We start from the raw sequence: 18,272 nt of genomic DNA, 5'->3' as shown, positions 1-18,272 counted from the left end.
GAGCATCACCAACTACAGAGGTCATGTAGCAACACCTGGAAGCTCAGACATGTCACTAGCAGAGGAGCTGAACACCCTCTTTGTTCGATTTGAGGCAACCCAGCACACAGCCGCTCCTCCGTCATCTGCACCAGCACCCACTTCCCCTCCTTTCACCATTGAACAGCATGAAGTGAGACGGGTGTTCAGCGCAGTAAACCCCAGGAAAGCTGCAGGTCCTGATGGAGTGCCAGGGAAGGTGCTCAAGTCTTGTGCCGGTGAGCTCTCACATGTCTTCACCTCCATCTTCAACCTATCCCTGTCACAAGCCGTGGTCCCATTCTGCCTCAAATCATCCACTATCATCCCTGTCCCAAAGAAAACCCCAAAGAAGCCCCAAGGACAACCGCCAAGTAGCCCTTACACCGGTCATCATAAAATGCCTTGAGAGGCTGGTCCAACACCATATCAAAGCCCCCCCCCCAGCCTCGACCCACATCAGTACGCCTACAGGGCAAACAGAACCACCGAAGACGCCATAGTCACCACTCTTCATGCTGCACTCACCCACCTGGAGCAGAAGGGGACATAAGTGAGGATGCTCTTTGTGGATTATAGCTCCGCATTTAACACCATCATTCCTGACATCCTGATCACCAAGCTGACACACTTAGGCCTCCCCCCACTCACCTGTTCCTGGATAAAAGACTTCTTGACAAATTGCCCCCAGACAGTGAAACTCGGCTCCTTCGTTTCCTCCCCCTGCACACTCAGCACTGGCTCTCTCCAGGGCTGTGTGCTGAGCCCCCTCCTCTTCTCACTTCACACACGACTGCACCCCCGCCCACCCAGGTAACATCGTTAAATTTGCTGACAACACTACTGTGGTGGACTTGATCTCTGGTGGTGATGAAACAAACTACAGAAAGGAGGCTCTGGATCTGACAGCTTGCTGCTCAACAAACAACCTGGAGCTAAACATTACAAAAACAAAAGAAATAGTCATTGATTACCGGAAGAAAAGAACTGACCTCACCCCCTTGTACATAAACTGCGCCTGTGTGGAGAGGGTCCGCACTTTCAAATATCTGGGCACTGCCATCTCTGATGACCTCTCCTGGTCTTCAAACACCACAGCAATGGTCAAGAAGGCCCAGCAGCGGATCCACTTCCTGAGGGTGCTCAGGAGGAACAACCTGGAGAGCAAGCTGCTGGAGACCTTCTACAGAGCCTGCATTGAAAGCCTCCTGACTTACTGCATCTCAGTGTGTTATGCTAGCTGCACTGAGGCAGACAAGAAGAGGCTACAGAGGGTGGTCAAACCCGCACAGAGGATCATCGGCCACCCTCTGCCCTCCCTGGACACCATCTACACCTCCCGTTGCTCAAACAGAGCCAGGAAAATTATTCAGGACAGTTTTCACCCAGGCCATCACCTGTTCACCTTGCTTCCCTCTGGACAGTGGTATAGGTGCATTAAGTCCAGAACAAACAGACTGAAAAACAGTTTTTATCCCAAAGCCATCACAATACTGAACTGAAACAGAGACTGACAACATTGCATCATTTAAATGTACATATATATCATTTATTCATTAACTTATTTATTGCGATTTCTATTTCATTTATCTTTCTATATTTTTAACATGAATGACGTGATGTCTGCACTGGTATTGTCATTGCGTATTGTTTGTCTGTCTTTTTATGTGATGGCACTTTAAGGTTTTATCTTTAATTACGTTGTACTGCTGCACAATGACAAATTCTGATTCTGATTCACCAATTGAGACCGAGTCTCTCTCCATAGGAAGTTCATCCTGGTCAAGATCCAAAGTTTTCATCTTTCACCTCATTTTCATGAGGTCTTGTTCCAAGCTTCTTTTTCTGTAGCAACAGACTCGAAGTATTCGTCTGTACCTCTTCAGTCCTGAACTGTTGACTTTGGTCTTTAGCAAACTTCCCGAAGGCAAAACTGGTGCAGCTCGGTAAGGACATAGCTCCACATAGGTGCACAGTCATTTTGTGTTCAGTGAAATTGACGGTAGTCCCCGTCCGGTCATCAAAGGAACCCCAGCAAATCAGAGTCATCATCTGGTCTTTTAACCTGGTGGAACATTGCTTCAAAATCTTCCACGATGGTAATTGGTTCTTTTCTGAATCTAATGAATCCAATGTCTGCTATGCTATTCTGTTGTGCCATAACATTGCAAAGAGTCTCCACAGTATAATCGTCTGTTAGAAGGTCACCACTGGACTGCAGCAATGTGGTGCACTGAGGTTGCAATGACCTAAATTCACCTTGTCCATTCTCCATATTGTGAACTGGATCTTGACTCACAGGTAATGGCATATATCCTGACTTGATAGTCATTACATTCAGCGCATTTGCATATGATTTGCATAATTTTCTCAAATTTTCTTTGAGTTTTGGATCAGCGGCTGCGATATAGCAGTTTGCAGATACAAAGCTTCTATTTTTCAGCTCAGCTTTTTCTTCTCCTGCTTTTGTTTAAGAGCTGCAGCCTTTGCAAGCAATACTGTTCTCTCTACGTCAGTGTTTAAGTTACGAGGAGGGAGCAGTGGACACTTTGCTCCGAGCATCTGAACCACTCCTGTAGCTTTCAGCAGCTGAAGCCTGTGATACACTGTCTGGTTGTATGTCTGCATCTATAACCCTTGTTACAATGTAATATCAGAGCACAGGTAAGTAATAGTCAATGTTAATAGATGGACCAGTAACAGAAGACTATAAGCTTGTGAGAGCCTTTGTTGTTGAGTAATTAAAAGACACAGGCAACAATGGTTTCAGTTTTTTGTGTGGCCACTTGTTATTAATAACCAATAACACAACAAAAATACAACAGCAAAATAAAACCCTCCTAGCGTTGGGGCCCTTTTTCTTTAGATCTGTGTCAAGTGTATCAGTGTATGTGTATTCTGTCCTACCACACGGCCGGTGAGGAAGGGGGACTGAAGAAATAATATTTGGATGTGAAACCAACAAGCTAAGCTGCTAACTCAGGTCCATGGACCATTAGCATCATAACACAGTCTCAGGCGGCTATAGCACCATTAGCACCTTTTTTCATGTCTGCTGCGCTGATTAACATAACTTTAAGCCGCTTCACGCTACACCATCAATCAAACAAGTTACATATGAATATAAAGTACATTATAATAAAACCGAACAGGTTAAAGAGTGTTTTTTTTTTCACTCACCAAGTGAAAAAAGTTCCAGAAATTACCATCACCCAGTCGCAGAAATCGTCCGATCTCACACTGCTCTACAAAGTTTAAATGTTAACAATATACCGGTCAACCAGTGTTTAACGTCATCAAAAAATATTCCAACTCAGTTTAAAACATTATTTTCAGGTCTTACCCCGTGGATGAAAATAGGTTTAATATCCGTTGGATCAGACAGCGCACGAGGCAGCAACCGTTAACATGGCCGCAAAACAGGAAGTGATGACCGGATGTAACCTACGAGGTTGATCACCTGGGGCGCACGAGGTGCACTGTTTGGCTAATTGGGAGGCTCGTTCTATGCCCTCTGCAGCAACTCTTTTTTTTCTTCTTTCTCTCTCTATTTCTCCTTTTCTCCATTTTAAACACATTTTAATAGTTTATAGTGCATAAAATCAATTTCAATTAATTATTTCAAAATAAAATGATTTGTAAAACATCTATTTATTTCGAAATAAAACGAATTTCTTTTAGAATATTAATGACTGCTCAATGACTTTTTCAATTAATTTCTTTTTTCCACAAATAAAATGGATTATTTTAAGGGCATAGTCTTAATAAAATTACGTCACTTTACAGCCTGGGCTACACATCGCATTTTTAGTTTTCTTAGCAGGATCTTCTGCTGCCTTTATTCACATTTTCCCCTGCTGCATAAATCTAGAAATGTACATTAACTTAGGCTCAAACCATGAGCTCCCTTTAGTTGGCAATTTTGTTAAAGCATCATTTGTCTTTCAGAATTCAGCCAGCGAGTCTTGATAGTCCAAACATAACTCCTGTTTAACTTAGCTGCTCACTTTTTTCCTCTCTTTTTCCTTTCCCCACAGTCGCCTCATAAATCAATAATCCACTCTGACTTTCCTTGACGAGTACTTCCTGCTTGTCCACCGAAACCGTTCGCAGTTGCCTTGCCCATTCCGCTGACCCTTTTCCATGGTAATTACACTTTGTGTCCTCACAGGGAGACATTGTAGAGACACACTACCGGTCAAAAGTTTTAGAATACCACACTTTTTCCATTTTCTTTTACTGAAAATTATTCAGTTTGTGTCATTGCACTCTAAAATAAAAGCATAGATCAAATAAGCACTTTGAGTTGAAAAAGAAATCATGGAATCAATTTATAGACAAAATGTTTTCTGAACTTTTGGCAGATATAACAGCTGAACACACTCGTTTCCGTTCTTTCTACAATAGAAATCAAATATTCTTCAGAAAGTTCTTCCCAGGTCTGTGTCAGTGTTTCTATAAATGTGTGGCTCTGGGAGGCTGCTTGTTTTCACTCTTCTGTCCAGTTCATCCCAAACCAGCTGGATGGGTTTGAGTCTGGAGACTCCATGTTTTCAAGCTTTTTTCCTGAGGTAGCGTTGGCGTAGCTTGGACTTGTGTTTTGGGTCCTTATCTTGCTGCAGGATGAACCTCTGACCATCCAGGCGTATACCAGACAGTACTGCATGACTGCAGAATGCTGTGGTAGCCTTTTGGTTCAGGGTGCTGCTCACTCTGTACAAGTCACCGACCCTGGATCCAGACCATCACACGTCCTCCTCCATGTTTGACAGTTGATGTCACACACTGTGGACCCATCCTCTCGTCTACTCAACGCCGTACAAAGATCCTGAGTGATGAACCAAAGACTTGAAATCTTGATTAATCAGTCTTCCAGTCTTCAGTAGTCCAGTGGCCGTGTTTCATGGCCCAGGAGAGCCTCTTTGTCTTACACTGACATCTTAGCAGTGGCTTTCTGCTGCAACTTGTCCTGTAAAACCTGCAGCTCCAAGTCTTCTCTTCACAGTTGACACTGAGACTTGTTTACTACGACTACTACTAAGCTGAGCTTGAAGCTGTTGTCCTGTGAGCCGCCATCATTCAAGCTGTTAACTCTCAGAAACTTGTCCTCTGATCCCATTGTGGCTTTGGGTCTGTCAGACGCTTCCTGTCAGAGTTTCCTCCAGTTTCTGAGCCTTTGGATGGTGAAGACACCTGTTCTCACTGACACCTTGACTTTCTTTGCAGTTTCCCTGTAGGAAAGACCTACATGTTTAAGTGTTATGATGGTCTGTCTCTCTTCCATTGTTAATTGCCTTTTTTCTCACCATTTTTGCAGCAACATGCCACTTTCTGCAGCACAATACTGTTCACCTGATGCTCATGAGGGTCTGGTACCACAGTGTGTTCCAACACTGCTTTTATGCAGACAGAGGGGGTTGTAAGTAATCAAGAAAAGTTGGAACACCTGTAGGAATTAGTAGCACCAGCTTTCGAGGCTGATTCAACTTTCATTGCCTTTCATTGCATTTAGTCCTGAGGGACCCTGTCCAGGTGAGAGACAGAACGGTGGAGCAGGTAGAGGATTGTGTCCACCCCCACCATCTCCTGGTGGAAACTCTAGCAGGTGGAGAGCGCGTTGGACCTGGGGCCTGAGGTGTCAAGGGTTGGAGGAGGTTGTAGAGGTGAGGACCCAAACGCAGGACAATAGATGGGGCAGGAACTCCAAACAAAAAGGTATTTAATAATTAACAAAAGGCGCTGTGCAAGGCAGGTAAATCCAAAATCAAAAAATCAAGAAGGATCATGGACATGGCATGGAAAAACATGAAACATGGAACCTGGTGTGGAGACATCAGACATGGCATGGAGACATTAAACGACACAACAAGGAACAAAACGAAAGGCAGGGCTATATATACACATGATGACTGAGGGATGACAAGACACAGGTGAGACGCACAAGTGCAATCACAGCAGGAGAAACCAATTAACAATCACAAGACAAGGAGGCACAAAACTGGAAACCTAGAAACTTAACAAAATAAAACAGGAAACACAAGCATGACCGAGACACACATGGCAAACCACAAGGAGACAGGACAGACAGGAAACTAGATAACTTGACAAAATGAATCAGGGAACTTCAAAACATGTCTCCAAAATGAAAGACAGACCTAAACTATGACATGAGGTGGTGTAGCAGCAGCCACTCAATGGTCTTCATGATGCTGGACGTCAGGGGGGACGCTCTGGACTCATTCAACTCCCTCTGGTGGAGCTTCTTGATGTGTTTTACTCAGCGATGTTCCTTTAAACATTATTCACTCTTTAGTTGATCACTTATTTACTTTGACTCCTCCTCTTACCTCCCTATGAGTTTCCTGGGTTAAGTTTACTATCAGTTTCTTCAGGGTCGTGTCTCAGGTCTTTTTCTCCATTTTTTTCTCCACAGTTTGTGGTGTTTTTTTTTTATCATCAGAAATCTGCCGCTCCATAGTTCACGTTAAACTCAGTCCCAGCTGAAAGGTGAGAGTCTCATCAAACTCATCCTCCATGTTGTGTCTCTGATCACGTTTGTCCGTTTGTGTCACTCGGTGCATGAATATGATTGAATGTGATTTTCTTTTATTTAGAAACTGTCTCTAGAAGTTTGATCTGCTTTTATAAAGTAAAGCCCTGAAAGTAACTAAGAACTTTTACCTCCAGCTAATAGAGAGATTTTATTGATGTGTCACAAGTATAAGAAAGTACAGGTACACACTATATATACACACACAGTTAGTACTGGAATACACACTTTGTAAAACTATAAAAAATACACAGAATGTTATTTCACATAGTACAAAAGAGTAGCTCTCTGTGTTACAGTGTGTGTAAATCAGCAGCAGCGCCACCATGTGGTCAGTAGAATATTGTATCAGCTGCTGTCTCTGGTGGATCTCTACCTACCACTGGACCAGAACCAGGGACACATGGTTGTTGTGTGTGAGTCTTGACTTGTTCACACATGTAAAGTTCTTACTTATTGATCCGTGTCCTAACGTTATTTAGACCTGAACTAAACTCACATTACAACTGAAACCTGGATGTTTTTATACGCACCATAAATTCTGGCAATAAAGATAAATAAAGAGGCTGGAGATTATTAACTCCACACTACTCCTCACATCAACATGATCATATCAATAATTCACCACATGATGAATCACACTCAGCCTCCTCATATTCAATCATGTCCTGAGTTGATTCAGATTAGTTTCTTGTTTAGTTTAGTTTTCAGCTCCAGGCCCAGAATCTTTAAAAGGCTCATCACTAATGAACAGACGTCACATATTCAGGTTAATTTCTCCCAGTGGGTGAATGAATGTGTTAAACTCTTCTTCCACAGCTCAGCCCTGTTGAGTAGCTGGTCTTTAATGGGACCAGGACTCATTGTGTGTTCACACTAACCAAAGGAATGAGGTCACATATGTCCCAGACCCTGTTCAGACCGTTCAGATTAAACGGCTTAACCCGTTTAATCCCCCTGGCAACAGTAGTTTCCACACTTTTTTGGAAGCTCTTGAAGTGTTAGTTTGACTTTCAGTAGCTAATTAAAGTTTTAAAATGAAAGAATAGGATGTGTCTTATAATTTATATCAATATCAAGAACAGGAGAAACAAGATAAACAAACTTCTGTCATAGATACAAACATCAAGCTGAAGGAAACATGTAGGATCTAGTAATATAACACATAGCTGATGATCTGTGACAGTTTGTGAGTATAACAGGAATCATGGGCAGGTTGGTGATTTGCTCATCCAGGTAGGAGTGGACACCTGGAGGAGGACATGAAGACTGGGACAGATGTAGTTTATGGAGCTCCACAGGTCTGATACACAGACTCCAGACCATGAAGACTGGGCTGGTTGATGAGGCCACGGCAGCAGATGTAGCTTAGAACTCCACAGGTCAGATATTCAGCCTCCAGACCAGAGACCCTCACAAGATGATGGAGGGGAGAGAGTAAGACACATTGGTTAGTAAATTATAAGAGATAGAAAATAAAATGATAAGAAATTAGAGGACAGGAGCCAGAGAAGACAGAGTAGAGGACACGTCCTCAGTGCATCGTCCCCCTGCAGCCTAGGCCTATAGCAGCACAACTAAGGGATGGTTAAGTCCAGCTCTAACTATAAGCTTTGTCTAAAAGGAAAGTCTTAGTCCTGACCTTAAACATAGAGACTGTGTCTGATTCCAGAACCCAAACTGGGTATAACACCAAGGTTTTTCACAGTAGTACTGGAGGCCAAGGTAACGCCATCCAACAAAAGTAGGTGATTAGATAATGAATCTCTGACATGTTTAGAGCCAAATACAATAACTTCTGTTTTGTCTGAGTTTAAAAGTAGAAAATTACAGGTCATCCAAGCCTTTATGTCTTTAAGGCGCTTGGAGTTTAACCAGCTGATGCTGTCAGATAGCTGGGTATCATCTGCGTAGCAATGGAAGTTTATGGCGTGCTTTCTAATAATATTGCCTAAGGGAAGCATGTATAATGTGAATAATATTGGTCCTAGCACAGAACCCTGAGGAACCCCATAGCTTACTTTGGTATATATAGAAGAGTTGTTGTTTACATGGACAAACTGGAATCTGTCTGACAGATATGATTCAAACCCGTCTAGTGCAGTTCCTGTAATCTTGATCACACTTTCAAGTCTCTGTAATAGTATATTGTGATCAATAGTGTCAAATGCAGCACTGAGATCTAGCAGGACAAGTATAGAGACAAGTCCATTATCTGAAGCCATGAGGAGATCATTGGTAACTTTAACCAGAGCTGTTTCTGTGCTATGATGAGCTCTAAAACCTGACTGAAACTATTCAAACAAACCATTCCTATTTAAATGATCAACCAACGGATTTATTAGGACTGTTCCACTCTTCTCACTGTTCATTTTTTGGAAACTTGAATCTTTAATATTTGTTACTTTAAAATGAGCCTGTGGTTAAAGTGTTTCCATCCATCTTTATTAGACAGGTCTGGAGTATTTAGGGTGAAGCCTTTAAAACCTAAACCATTCCTGTGGCATGTATGAGACTCAACACTTTTTAATCTGTGTCACGATTATAAGGAGGTCCTTGGAAAACGTTCCTTCCTGTAAGAGGTCCCCGGCCCCACAAAGTTTCAGATCCCCTTAATTACACACAACAGCTGTTACAATATTCTACTGACCACATGATGGCGCTGGTTATTTACTGACAGACAAACTGAGATCAGATCTGGAGAAACATGTTTATATCAGGTCTGAACAGATCCCCAGACCACCTCCACACGTGGACTGAGACCAGATCTGTACTCTAAAGCAATTTCATTACATCCTGGGGGTGTTCACATCTGTAACATGGTCTGATCTTAATGCCAGATTTGAACAAACACAGTTTTCAGTGTTCATGGTGTAAATGAGGTGGTGGATGTGGTAATTCATTCCAGCCTTAATGTCCTTGGCTCTCGTCCTGATGGTGGCTTATTAAAGCTACATAATAGTAGCTCTTCTTAGCATCCTAGCCTACCAGCTAACAGTAGCTACCACACTGTAAGTGAACACACTTGTGTCCTCCATGGCTCCATCTAGTGGACTGATAATAGAAGTACAGCAGCTGATGAATAAGAGCCAATCAGTGGAGGATCAGCTGATCTTTTTACAGCAGGAATGATTTCAGTTGATGTTCACATGAATGATCAGTGTTTCCTCTGCAGGTGGAAGAAGAAAGAGTGAATTCAGCAGCATGGACCAGAGAGAGGACAGACTGGAGGGACCTGGACCTGGATCTGGACCTGGACCTGGACCCAGCTGTGTGTCCTTGAAGAGCAACCAGTCACATGGCATTGGTATTAATTTTAAAGGAGGACGTGGTTCTGGTCCAAAGAGGTAAAGAGTGGGTGAAGCTGTCCTCCATGAGGAGCTGATGGTTCTACTTTCATGTCTCCTCCTCTTTGTGGTTAAAGCTGGTTCATCACTCTTACATCACTGAGTTTATTCAACATGTTTGTTTCATCCTTTTACTTCTGACGTCTCTGATTTGAATTTATTCTCATCAGTTTTTATCCAACATGAACATTTATCTGTAGTGGTTTACTTTCAGGACAGCAGACTCTCCTGGACCTAGATCTGGACCCGGACCTGGACCTGGACCCGGACATGGACCTGAACCTGGACTCAGCTGTGTGTCCTTGAAGAGCGACCAGTCACATGGCATTGGTATTAATTTTAAAGGAGGACGTTGTTCTGGTCCAAAGAGGTAAACAGTGGGTGAAGCTGTCCTCCATGAGGAACTGATGGTTCTACTTTCATGTCTCTTCCTCTTTGGGTCCGCCTAAGGGTGTTGCCAGGTTTGAAATTAAGTGGAATGCTGTGTTTTCTTAAAATTTTCCTCAGTTTCTCTGACACACCAGCCACATAGCGGATGGCGATGTTCTTCCTCCTGATGTACTCCTCCTCATCCCTTTTGGGATATCTTTTTGAGCCTTTGACGAAGGCCCAGTTGGGATATCCACATGTTTTGAGGGTTTGTTTCATGTGTGTCCCTCCTTGTCCTTTCCATCCTGTCTTGTGGGTCCAGTCTGTGCTCGGGGCTGGAGGGTTCTGATGACTCCAGGGGTAGGTGGGAATTAAATCATAAATGCTGGTCTGTGTGAGTGGGTTTCCTATATTCTTTGCTTGTTCAGGTCCATGTGACTCAGAGAGGAATCACCATCAGCAGACAGTCAAAGCCAGTAGTTCCTTAGTGATGCTGCAGCTGCTGCTGCTTTCAGGAGACACAGTGTCCACTTCTTTAGTCACGTTCTGTCTTAGTTTCCTCTTGAAAACATGAATGACGGTAGATCTGGTGCATATTTAACTCCTGCAGCCTATACACTCATCTGACAGCATTGACTTCACTCCTGTATCATGTAGGAAGACGGCCTTTGTTCACAAGTGACCAGGATGCTCATTCATACAGGACAGAAACCAGTTAAAGTGGCATCACATTAACACAGAGGAGTAAATGTCTGAGTCTAAACTGTCCATGACTCTCATCATTGTTCACAGGAATGAACCTGGACCTGGACCTGAACCCAGCTGTGTGTCCTTTAAGAGCGACTGGTCCAAGGACTTTATTGATGAATTTAAACAAAGTCAGAGGTAAGTTGTTGACTCCTTCCACTAGATGAACCAGGCACCAGGTTCTGCAGAATGTTCTGTAACTAACCACCAGTCAGTCAGTCGTACAACAGGGTGTGTTTTAATGTCTCTAAAAGGTCAGACTTTAATGTATAGAGATAAATGTCCAAGTGTATTTTATTTAAAATAACATGCAGCCAGACTAGAATTTCACAGCCAGAACGTCAGAATCTGTTCTCGTGTTCTTAAATGAGGCTCTTTGGCTAGCAAGGTGTCACGGTGTCAGGTTCAGAAAGAGCAGACTGAAGGTTGTCACAGATGTGGGAAGTGTCTAGGATAATTTCTATGTCCGAGTGGAAACCATTAACCTGTTTACAGGCTGCTGATGAAGTCAGAGTAACCAGGCTTTAGGCTCTGACCTGGTGAAGAAATACATTTCTCAACACAGGGATTCTCCATTGTTGTGAGACTCAGTTGTATAACAGTGGTTGGTTATGGTGTTGTGTTTCAACCTTGTAGTGGAGCTTGGACACTAGTTAACCAAACCAGTGGTGACCTACTATATGGGGACTAGCTTCTCATGTAAGAAGACAGGTTATAGCACCATCTAGTGGCTCTAGTAGGCGTAGTAGGCTGGACCAGACACTAGCTGAGATGTTCAGCAGTAACAGTCAGGGAATTATCTCCAAACGTTGACTCAACCTGGAACATGTGACAGTAACAGCTAGATCTGGAACTATTTTACAGGCTGGTAGCTGTGGCTCTAGATTTCACTCTGTTTCTCACTCAGACTGAAATGCATGGCAGTAACAACCATGTTTTTACATGCTACCAGGGCTAAAGCTAATATTGTATACAGTGACTGACCTTAAATGACGCGAGCAAACAGAGATGCAGAGGAAGAGGACATTGTTGGAATGTTTTGAAGCTACAAACTAAATTAACTTGTCTGTTGATGAGTAATCAGCGTTGTGTCTCTGGAAGCTGTTGAACCTTAGAAAAACATGAATATTTCTTTCTTATGTTCATAGCAGTAGTTGGGGAAACACAGCCTTAGAAGAGGTGATCAATAAGTGGATATTTGAAGCAGATTAGTGTCTTCAATCTTGTAATGGATGAGAGCTAATTGTTGATGATTGGTCCACAGAGTCCACCAGCAGAGCTCAGAGGTTCTCAGTGGTCAGTCTACCCAGCAGCATCAGACACAACTGGACTCCATCTTTCTGGTCTGTACATGTACAACAGCTACTTTTCATCATGTCCATGCTGCTCTTTATAGACCAGTGGATTGTCAGTTTGTCCAACATGGATCTGATGTTTGTCTCCATGGTTTCAGTCTGCTTGTGTCATTCATATCATCTTCTGTTCCAGCTGCTGGAGGACAACATCATCACTTTTGTGAAGATGGAGCTGAAGAAGATCCAGAAGGTTGTGAGTCCAGATTACCCAGAATGCTCAGAGAGTCAGAGGGAGGATGAGGAGGTGTTGGAGGGTGAGGATGAAGAGCAGAGGAGGAGCAGCAGAGATTTATTCCTGAAGATGACAGTGAACTTCCTGAGGAGAATGAAGCAGGAGGAGCTGGCTGACTGTCTGCAGAGCAGTAAGAGGATTTCTCTAAACATTGAAGCTGCTGGAGAAATGAGACATTTACTAATGTCTCAAGAGATGAACCAAGATATATTCACATACTCATTCTTTAGAGCAATGACATGTTGGAATATTTACTGGAGAGTTTATTCATTCATCTTATTTGTTGTTTCTTCATTCAGGACATTGTCAACGTAAAGTTAAATCTGGTCTGAAGGAGAAGTTCCAGTGCGTGTTTGAGGGGATTGCTAAAGCTGGAAAGTCAACCCTTCTGAATGAGATCTACACAGAGCTCTACATCACAGAGGGAGGGACTGCAGAGGTCAATGATGAACATGAGGTCAGACAGATTGAAACAGCATCTAGGAAACCACACAGAGCAGAAACAAGCATCAGACAAGAAGACCTCTTTAAAGCCTCACCTGGAAGACCTGGACCAATCAGAAGAGTGATGACAAAGGGAGTGGCTGGCATTGGGAAAACAGTCTTAACACAGAAGTTCACTCTGGACTGGGCTGAAGACAAAGCCAACCAGGACATCCTCTTCATATTTCCATTGACTTTCAGAGAGCTGAATGTGGTGAAAGAGAGAAAGTTCAGCTTGGTGGAACTTGTTCATCACTTCTTCACTGAAACCAAAGAAGCAGGAATCTGCAGCTTTGAAAACCTCCAGGTTGTGTTCATCTTTGACGGTCTGGATGAGTGTCGACTTCCTCTGGACTTCCACAAGACTGAGATCCTGACTGATGTTACAGAGTCCACCTCAGTGGATGTGCTGCTGACAAACCTCATCAGGGGGAACCTGCTTCCCTCTGCTCGCCTCTGGATAACCACACGACCTGCAGCAGCCAATCAGATCCCTCCTGAGTGTGTTGACATGGTGACAGAGGTCAGAGGGTTCACTGACCCCCAGAAGGAGGAGTACTTCAGGAAGAGGTTCAGAGATGAGGAGCAGGCCAGCGGGCATCATCTCCCACATCAAGACATCACGAAGCCTCCACATCATGTGTCACATCCCAGTCTTCTGCTGGATCACTGCTACAGTTCTGGAGGATGAGTTGGACACCAGAGAGGGAGGAGAGCTGCCCAAGACCCTGACTGAGATGTACATCCACTTCATGGTGGTTCAGGCCAAAGTCAAGAAGGTCAAGTATGATGGAGGAGCTGAGACAGATCCACACTGGGATAAAAAGAGCAGGAAGATGATTGAGTCTCTGGGGAAACTGGCTTTGGATCAGCTGCTGAAAGGAAACCTGATCTTCTATGAATCAGACCTGACAGAGTGTGGCATCGATATCACAGCAGCCTCAGTGTACTCAGGAGTGTTCACACAGATCTTTAAAGAGGAGAGAGGCCTGTACCAGGACAAGGTGTTCTGCTTCGTCCATCTGAGCGTTCAGGAGTTTCTGGCTGCAGTCTACATGATCCACTGTTACACCAACAGGAAGACAGAGGAGCTGCAGGACTTCCTGGGAGAAAACTACAATAACTCACCTCTGGATGTGTTTCTGAACAGAGTCATGATTAAATCCCTGGAGAGTAAAAATGGTCACCTGGACCTGTTAGTTCGCTTCCTTCATGGCCTCTCTCTGGAGTCCAACCAGAGACTCTTAGGAGGTCTGCTGGGTCAGACAGGGAACAGTCCAGAAATCATCCAGAGAACCATCAACAACCTGAAGGAGATGAACACTGATAAAATGTCTCCTGACAGAAGCATCAACATCTTCCACTGTCTGATGGAGATGAACGACCTCTCAGTTCATCAGGAGATCCAAGAGTTCCTGAAGTCAGAGAACAAATCAGAGAAGGAACTCTCTGAGATCCACTGCTCAGCTCTGGCCTACATGCTGCAGATGTCAGTGGAGGTTCTGGATGAGTTGGACCTAAAGAAGTACAGAACATCAGATGAGGGACGACAGAGACTGATCCCAGCTGTGAGGAACTGCAGAAAGGCTCAGTGAGTCCTGATGTGATCATTAACAGAAATAATTATTTCAGTACAATATTATTTTATATATTACTATATAATATCGTCATGAATCATTTGTCCCATGACAGATTTTATAGATGTGGACTCTCACTGAGTCACTGTGAAGTTGTGGCCTCAGCGCTGAAGTCCAACCCCTCCCACCTGAAACATCTGGACCTGAGTCTCAACGACCTGGAGGGTTCAGGAGTGAAGCATCTGTCTGCTGGACTGGAGAGTTCAAACTGTAAACTGGAGACTCTGAGGTCAGTTTTCATTCATTTAGAGATCCATTTTAGGTGAGTTTTCTTGTCAGTACTGTCTGGACAGGAGCTCAAAGAGATGAAATGAAGGAGCATCATGTTCCTGAACATCAGCAGGTATCTCCTCAGTCATCGGTGGTGGGTCTGATCACAAACCACATCAACTTAAAAGTTTACATGTGTTGACATTAACAGAGTTCTAGGTGTCACTAACCATTCCTTCTGTCCATCAAAGAACTAATCAACAGTTTGTAGTCCAACATGTGTGAGGAGATATTGATCCTGTAATGAGGTCAGCAGCATCTTATTGATCTGTTTTGACATCAATAGTTGTCTGAATGTTGTGCTGACGTTTGGATGATGTCTGTAGAAGGCTGACATGATGAAGATCCATAATAACACAAGGACAAAGTCACTCATATATGTCTGACTAGATTTTATCTACATATTTCTTCCTTTATTCAGGTTGTTGAGCTGTACTTTGTCAGAGATCAGCTGTGATTCTCTGGTCTCAGCTCTGAAGTCCAACCCCTCCCATCTGAAACATCTTGACCTGAGTAGAAACAACCTGAAGGATTCAGGAGTGAAGAAGCTGTGTGGTTTTCTGGAGAGTCCAGACTGTAGACTGGAGACTTTGAGGTCAGACTCCTTGTATTCTTTGTGTGCTGAGATGAATATAATGAAGTTGAACTCTGAACTGCAGACATCAGGCTGATATTCTACTGATCCACACTGAAGATCTTCATATTAAAGTCTGTTTTCTTCTTCTGTGGTTCAGTCCATTGACTTTGGCAGAGCCATATTGAGCTCCACATTTCAAAGCTTCATAGAAGATGAAAAACCCTTCACTGGATGATTAACTCTGAAACTCTGACACTCTTGATTTCCACCTTATAGTTTTTTAATTTAAAAGCAGGCCACCAACTAACAATTATTTTTGATGCATTGCTTTTATATAGATGATATATAAATGTTAAAACATCTTGGACCACTCTCTCTGAATCAGAATCTACAAGAATTAACTGTGAAGGAACAAAACATCTTCAGCATTGGAACTTCAAACTTGTTCATTCTCAACCCTTTTCAGCTCTGAACACACGATTTAAAGGACTCACATCTTTTAATCTTTATATAGATTGGAGAGCTGCAGGTTGTCAGAGATCAGCTGTGATTCTCTGGGACCAGCTCTGAAGTCCAACCCCTCCCATCTGAAACATCTGGACCTGAGTAACAACAACCTGAAGGATTCAGGAGTGAAGCATCTGTGTGGTTTTCTGGAGAGTCCAGACTGTAGACTGGAGACTCTGGAGTGAGTTCACTGTCTGTTACTGTTGTAGATCTGATATGTTTAATCACCAACTGAATCTAATTTATTTTAATTAATAACGTTATTGTTCCTCAAACTGAAGACAAATCCAAACTCCTTTCAATAATGTTGATGCTTCATTCCTGGTCAACACACACAGATGAGACCATGCGTTCAGATGCAGGTGTTTGAGGTGTGTTTAGTGTCTGAGCTTCCTGCTGTTTCATCATCATTTAGTCACATTTCATTTGGAGTCAAACCTGCTGTGATCCATGTATCAGTCCATTCTCTCTGAACCACAGCTGCTGGAAGGAGCTCACACACCTCACACTGTCACATATTACTGTCTGTAGAAGACATGATGGAGATCCACAATAACACAAGGACAAAGTCACTCAGACATGGAGAGGAGATTTAATCCACATCTTTTATTCTTTATTCAGATTGATTGAGTGCAGTTTGTCAGAGATCAGCTGTGATTCTCTGGGACCAGCTCTGAAGTCCAACCCCTCCCATCTGAAACATCTGGACCTGACTAACAACAACCTGAAGGATTCAGGAGTGAAGCAGCTGTGTGGTTTTCTGGAGAGTCCAGACTGTAGACTGGAGAATCTGAGGTCAGTCCACTGTCTGTTACTGTTGTAGATCTGATATGTTTAATCACCAACTGAATCTAATTCATGTTTATCCAGAACTTTCCTCCATGAATCTGTAAATGTCCTTTAGATCAAGACAAGTGTTTGTATCAGAAACTGTAGAAAATGTCCTCTGTTAGTTGTTAAAGTCATTGAAGATCACAGGCTGTTAGGACACAGCAATGTTGAACTGCACTTCTAAATCCTGAACACATATGATTGAATTTTTCATGATTTAAACTATATCTTATATTCTTTATTCAGATTGAGTTACTGCAGTTTGTCAGAGATCAGCTGTGATTCTCTGGGACCAGCTCTGAAGTTTAACCCCTCCAATCTGAAACATCTGGACCTGAGTAACAACCACCTGAAGGATTCAGGAGTGAAGCAGCTGTGTGGTTTTCTGGAGAGTCCAGACTGTAGACTGGAGACTCTGAGGTGAGACTCCATGTTTTCTTTGTGTGCTGAGATGAATATTATGGTAATGTTGGGGTGACTCTGAACTGCAGACATCAGGCTGATATTCTACTGATCCACACTGAGGATCTTCATGTTAAAGTCTGTTTTCTTCTGTGGTTTAGTCCACTGACTGAGGCAGAGCCATGTTGAGGTCCGTAGTTCAAAGCTTCATAGAAGAAGAAAAATCCTCCAGTGGATGATTGACTCTGAAACTTTTGATTTCCACCTTATAGTTTTTCTACTTAAAAGCAGGCCACCAACTAACAGTTGTTCTATATTATAGCTCAATCAGTTATTTTCAATTAGTCCAAGGTGATGGCTTCAAATGTCTTTGTGTATCTGAACCAGAATCTGAAAGAATTATGTTGTGTGGTGCGAAAAAAAGAGCAAAATTCCAACTACCACCGCAAAGATCAGGAGGAGCTAGTTTGCAAAACAGGATGTAGTGTGGACTGCACCACAAAGTCAAACGGAATAACTGACGATGAGTGGCAGAAGTCCTTAAGTAGGGTTCAGCATGGGCATGAGCATGAGCATGAGCAGCAGGTTAGATGGCAGCCCAGCCCCAGGATATCAAGCAGCAGCTCAACTCCACACACCTGAGGCGAGAGAAAAAAACAGCTAAACACACATAAAAGCAAACCAAAAGAGGGCAACAAGTTACCTCCTAACTGTTCACTGTGAAGGAACAAACCGTCTTGATACCACTGTCTCAGAGTTCAAGATGATATCTTCAAATTTCTAAACCAAAATGTAACCCTGCTAATCTAAGTGTAATGGTTGAGGACCAAAAATAATAATAATAATAATAGCTGAGTAGTGGACCAGTGCCTAGATTCGTGGAGGTAAATGTTGTGCAACAGTCAGGTAGAAAGACCACAGACCCAGGGATGGGCCTAACTTTTAAC

The 18,272-nt window shown here is 43.1% G+C and overlaps 1 protein-coding gene across 1 annotated transcript; it reads left to right on the top strand.

Moving 5' to 3' along the window:
- Window positions 1-14,487: 14,487 nt before the first annotated feature.
- LOC125018518 (ribonuclease inhibitor) lies at window positions 14,488-15,694 on the top strand. The gene is made up of 3 exons (XM_047602491.1): window positions 14,488-14,692; window positions 14,794-14,967; window positions 15,430-15,694. The coding sequence occupies exons 1-3, from the start codon at window positions 14,580-14,582 to the stop codon at window positions 15,677-15,679; spliced, it is 537 nt and encodes a 178-aa protein (XP_047458447.1). The 5' UTR covers window positions 14,488-14,579; the 3' UTR covers window positions 15,680-15,694.
- Window positions 15,695-18,272: the final 2,578 nt, after the last annotated feature.

Source organism: Mugil cephalus, chromosome 13 (assembly GCF_022458985.1).
Source record: "Mugil cephalus isolate CIBA_MC_2020 chromosome 13, CIBA_Mcephalus_1.1, whole genome shotgun sequence".
NCBI lineage: Eukaryota > Metazoa > Chordata > Actinopteri > Mugiliformes > Mugilidae > Mugil > Mugil cephalus.
This window is presented reverse-complemented; position numbering and strand designations above follow the sequence as displayed.

What these genes read in the sequence shown, in the direction of transcription:
- LOC125018518 (XM_047602491.1), top strand. Translation starts at nt 14,580, where the DNA reads ATGCTGCAGATGTCAGTGGAGGTTCTGGATGAGTTGGACCTAAAGAAG. An exon ending in AGGAACTGCAGAAAGGCTCA is followed by an intron (nt 14,693 to 14,793) that starts GTGAGTCCTGAT and finishes GTCCCATGACAG; the next exon opens with ATTTTATAGATGTGGACTCT. An exon ending in TGTAAACTGGAGACTCTGAG is followed by an intron (nt 14,968 to 15,429) that starts GTCAGTTTTCAT and finishes TCCTTTATTCAG; the next exon opens with GTTGTTGAGCTGTACTTTGT.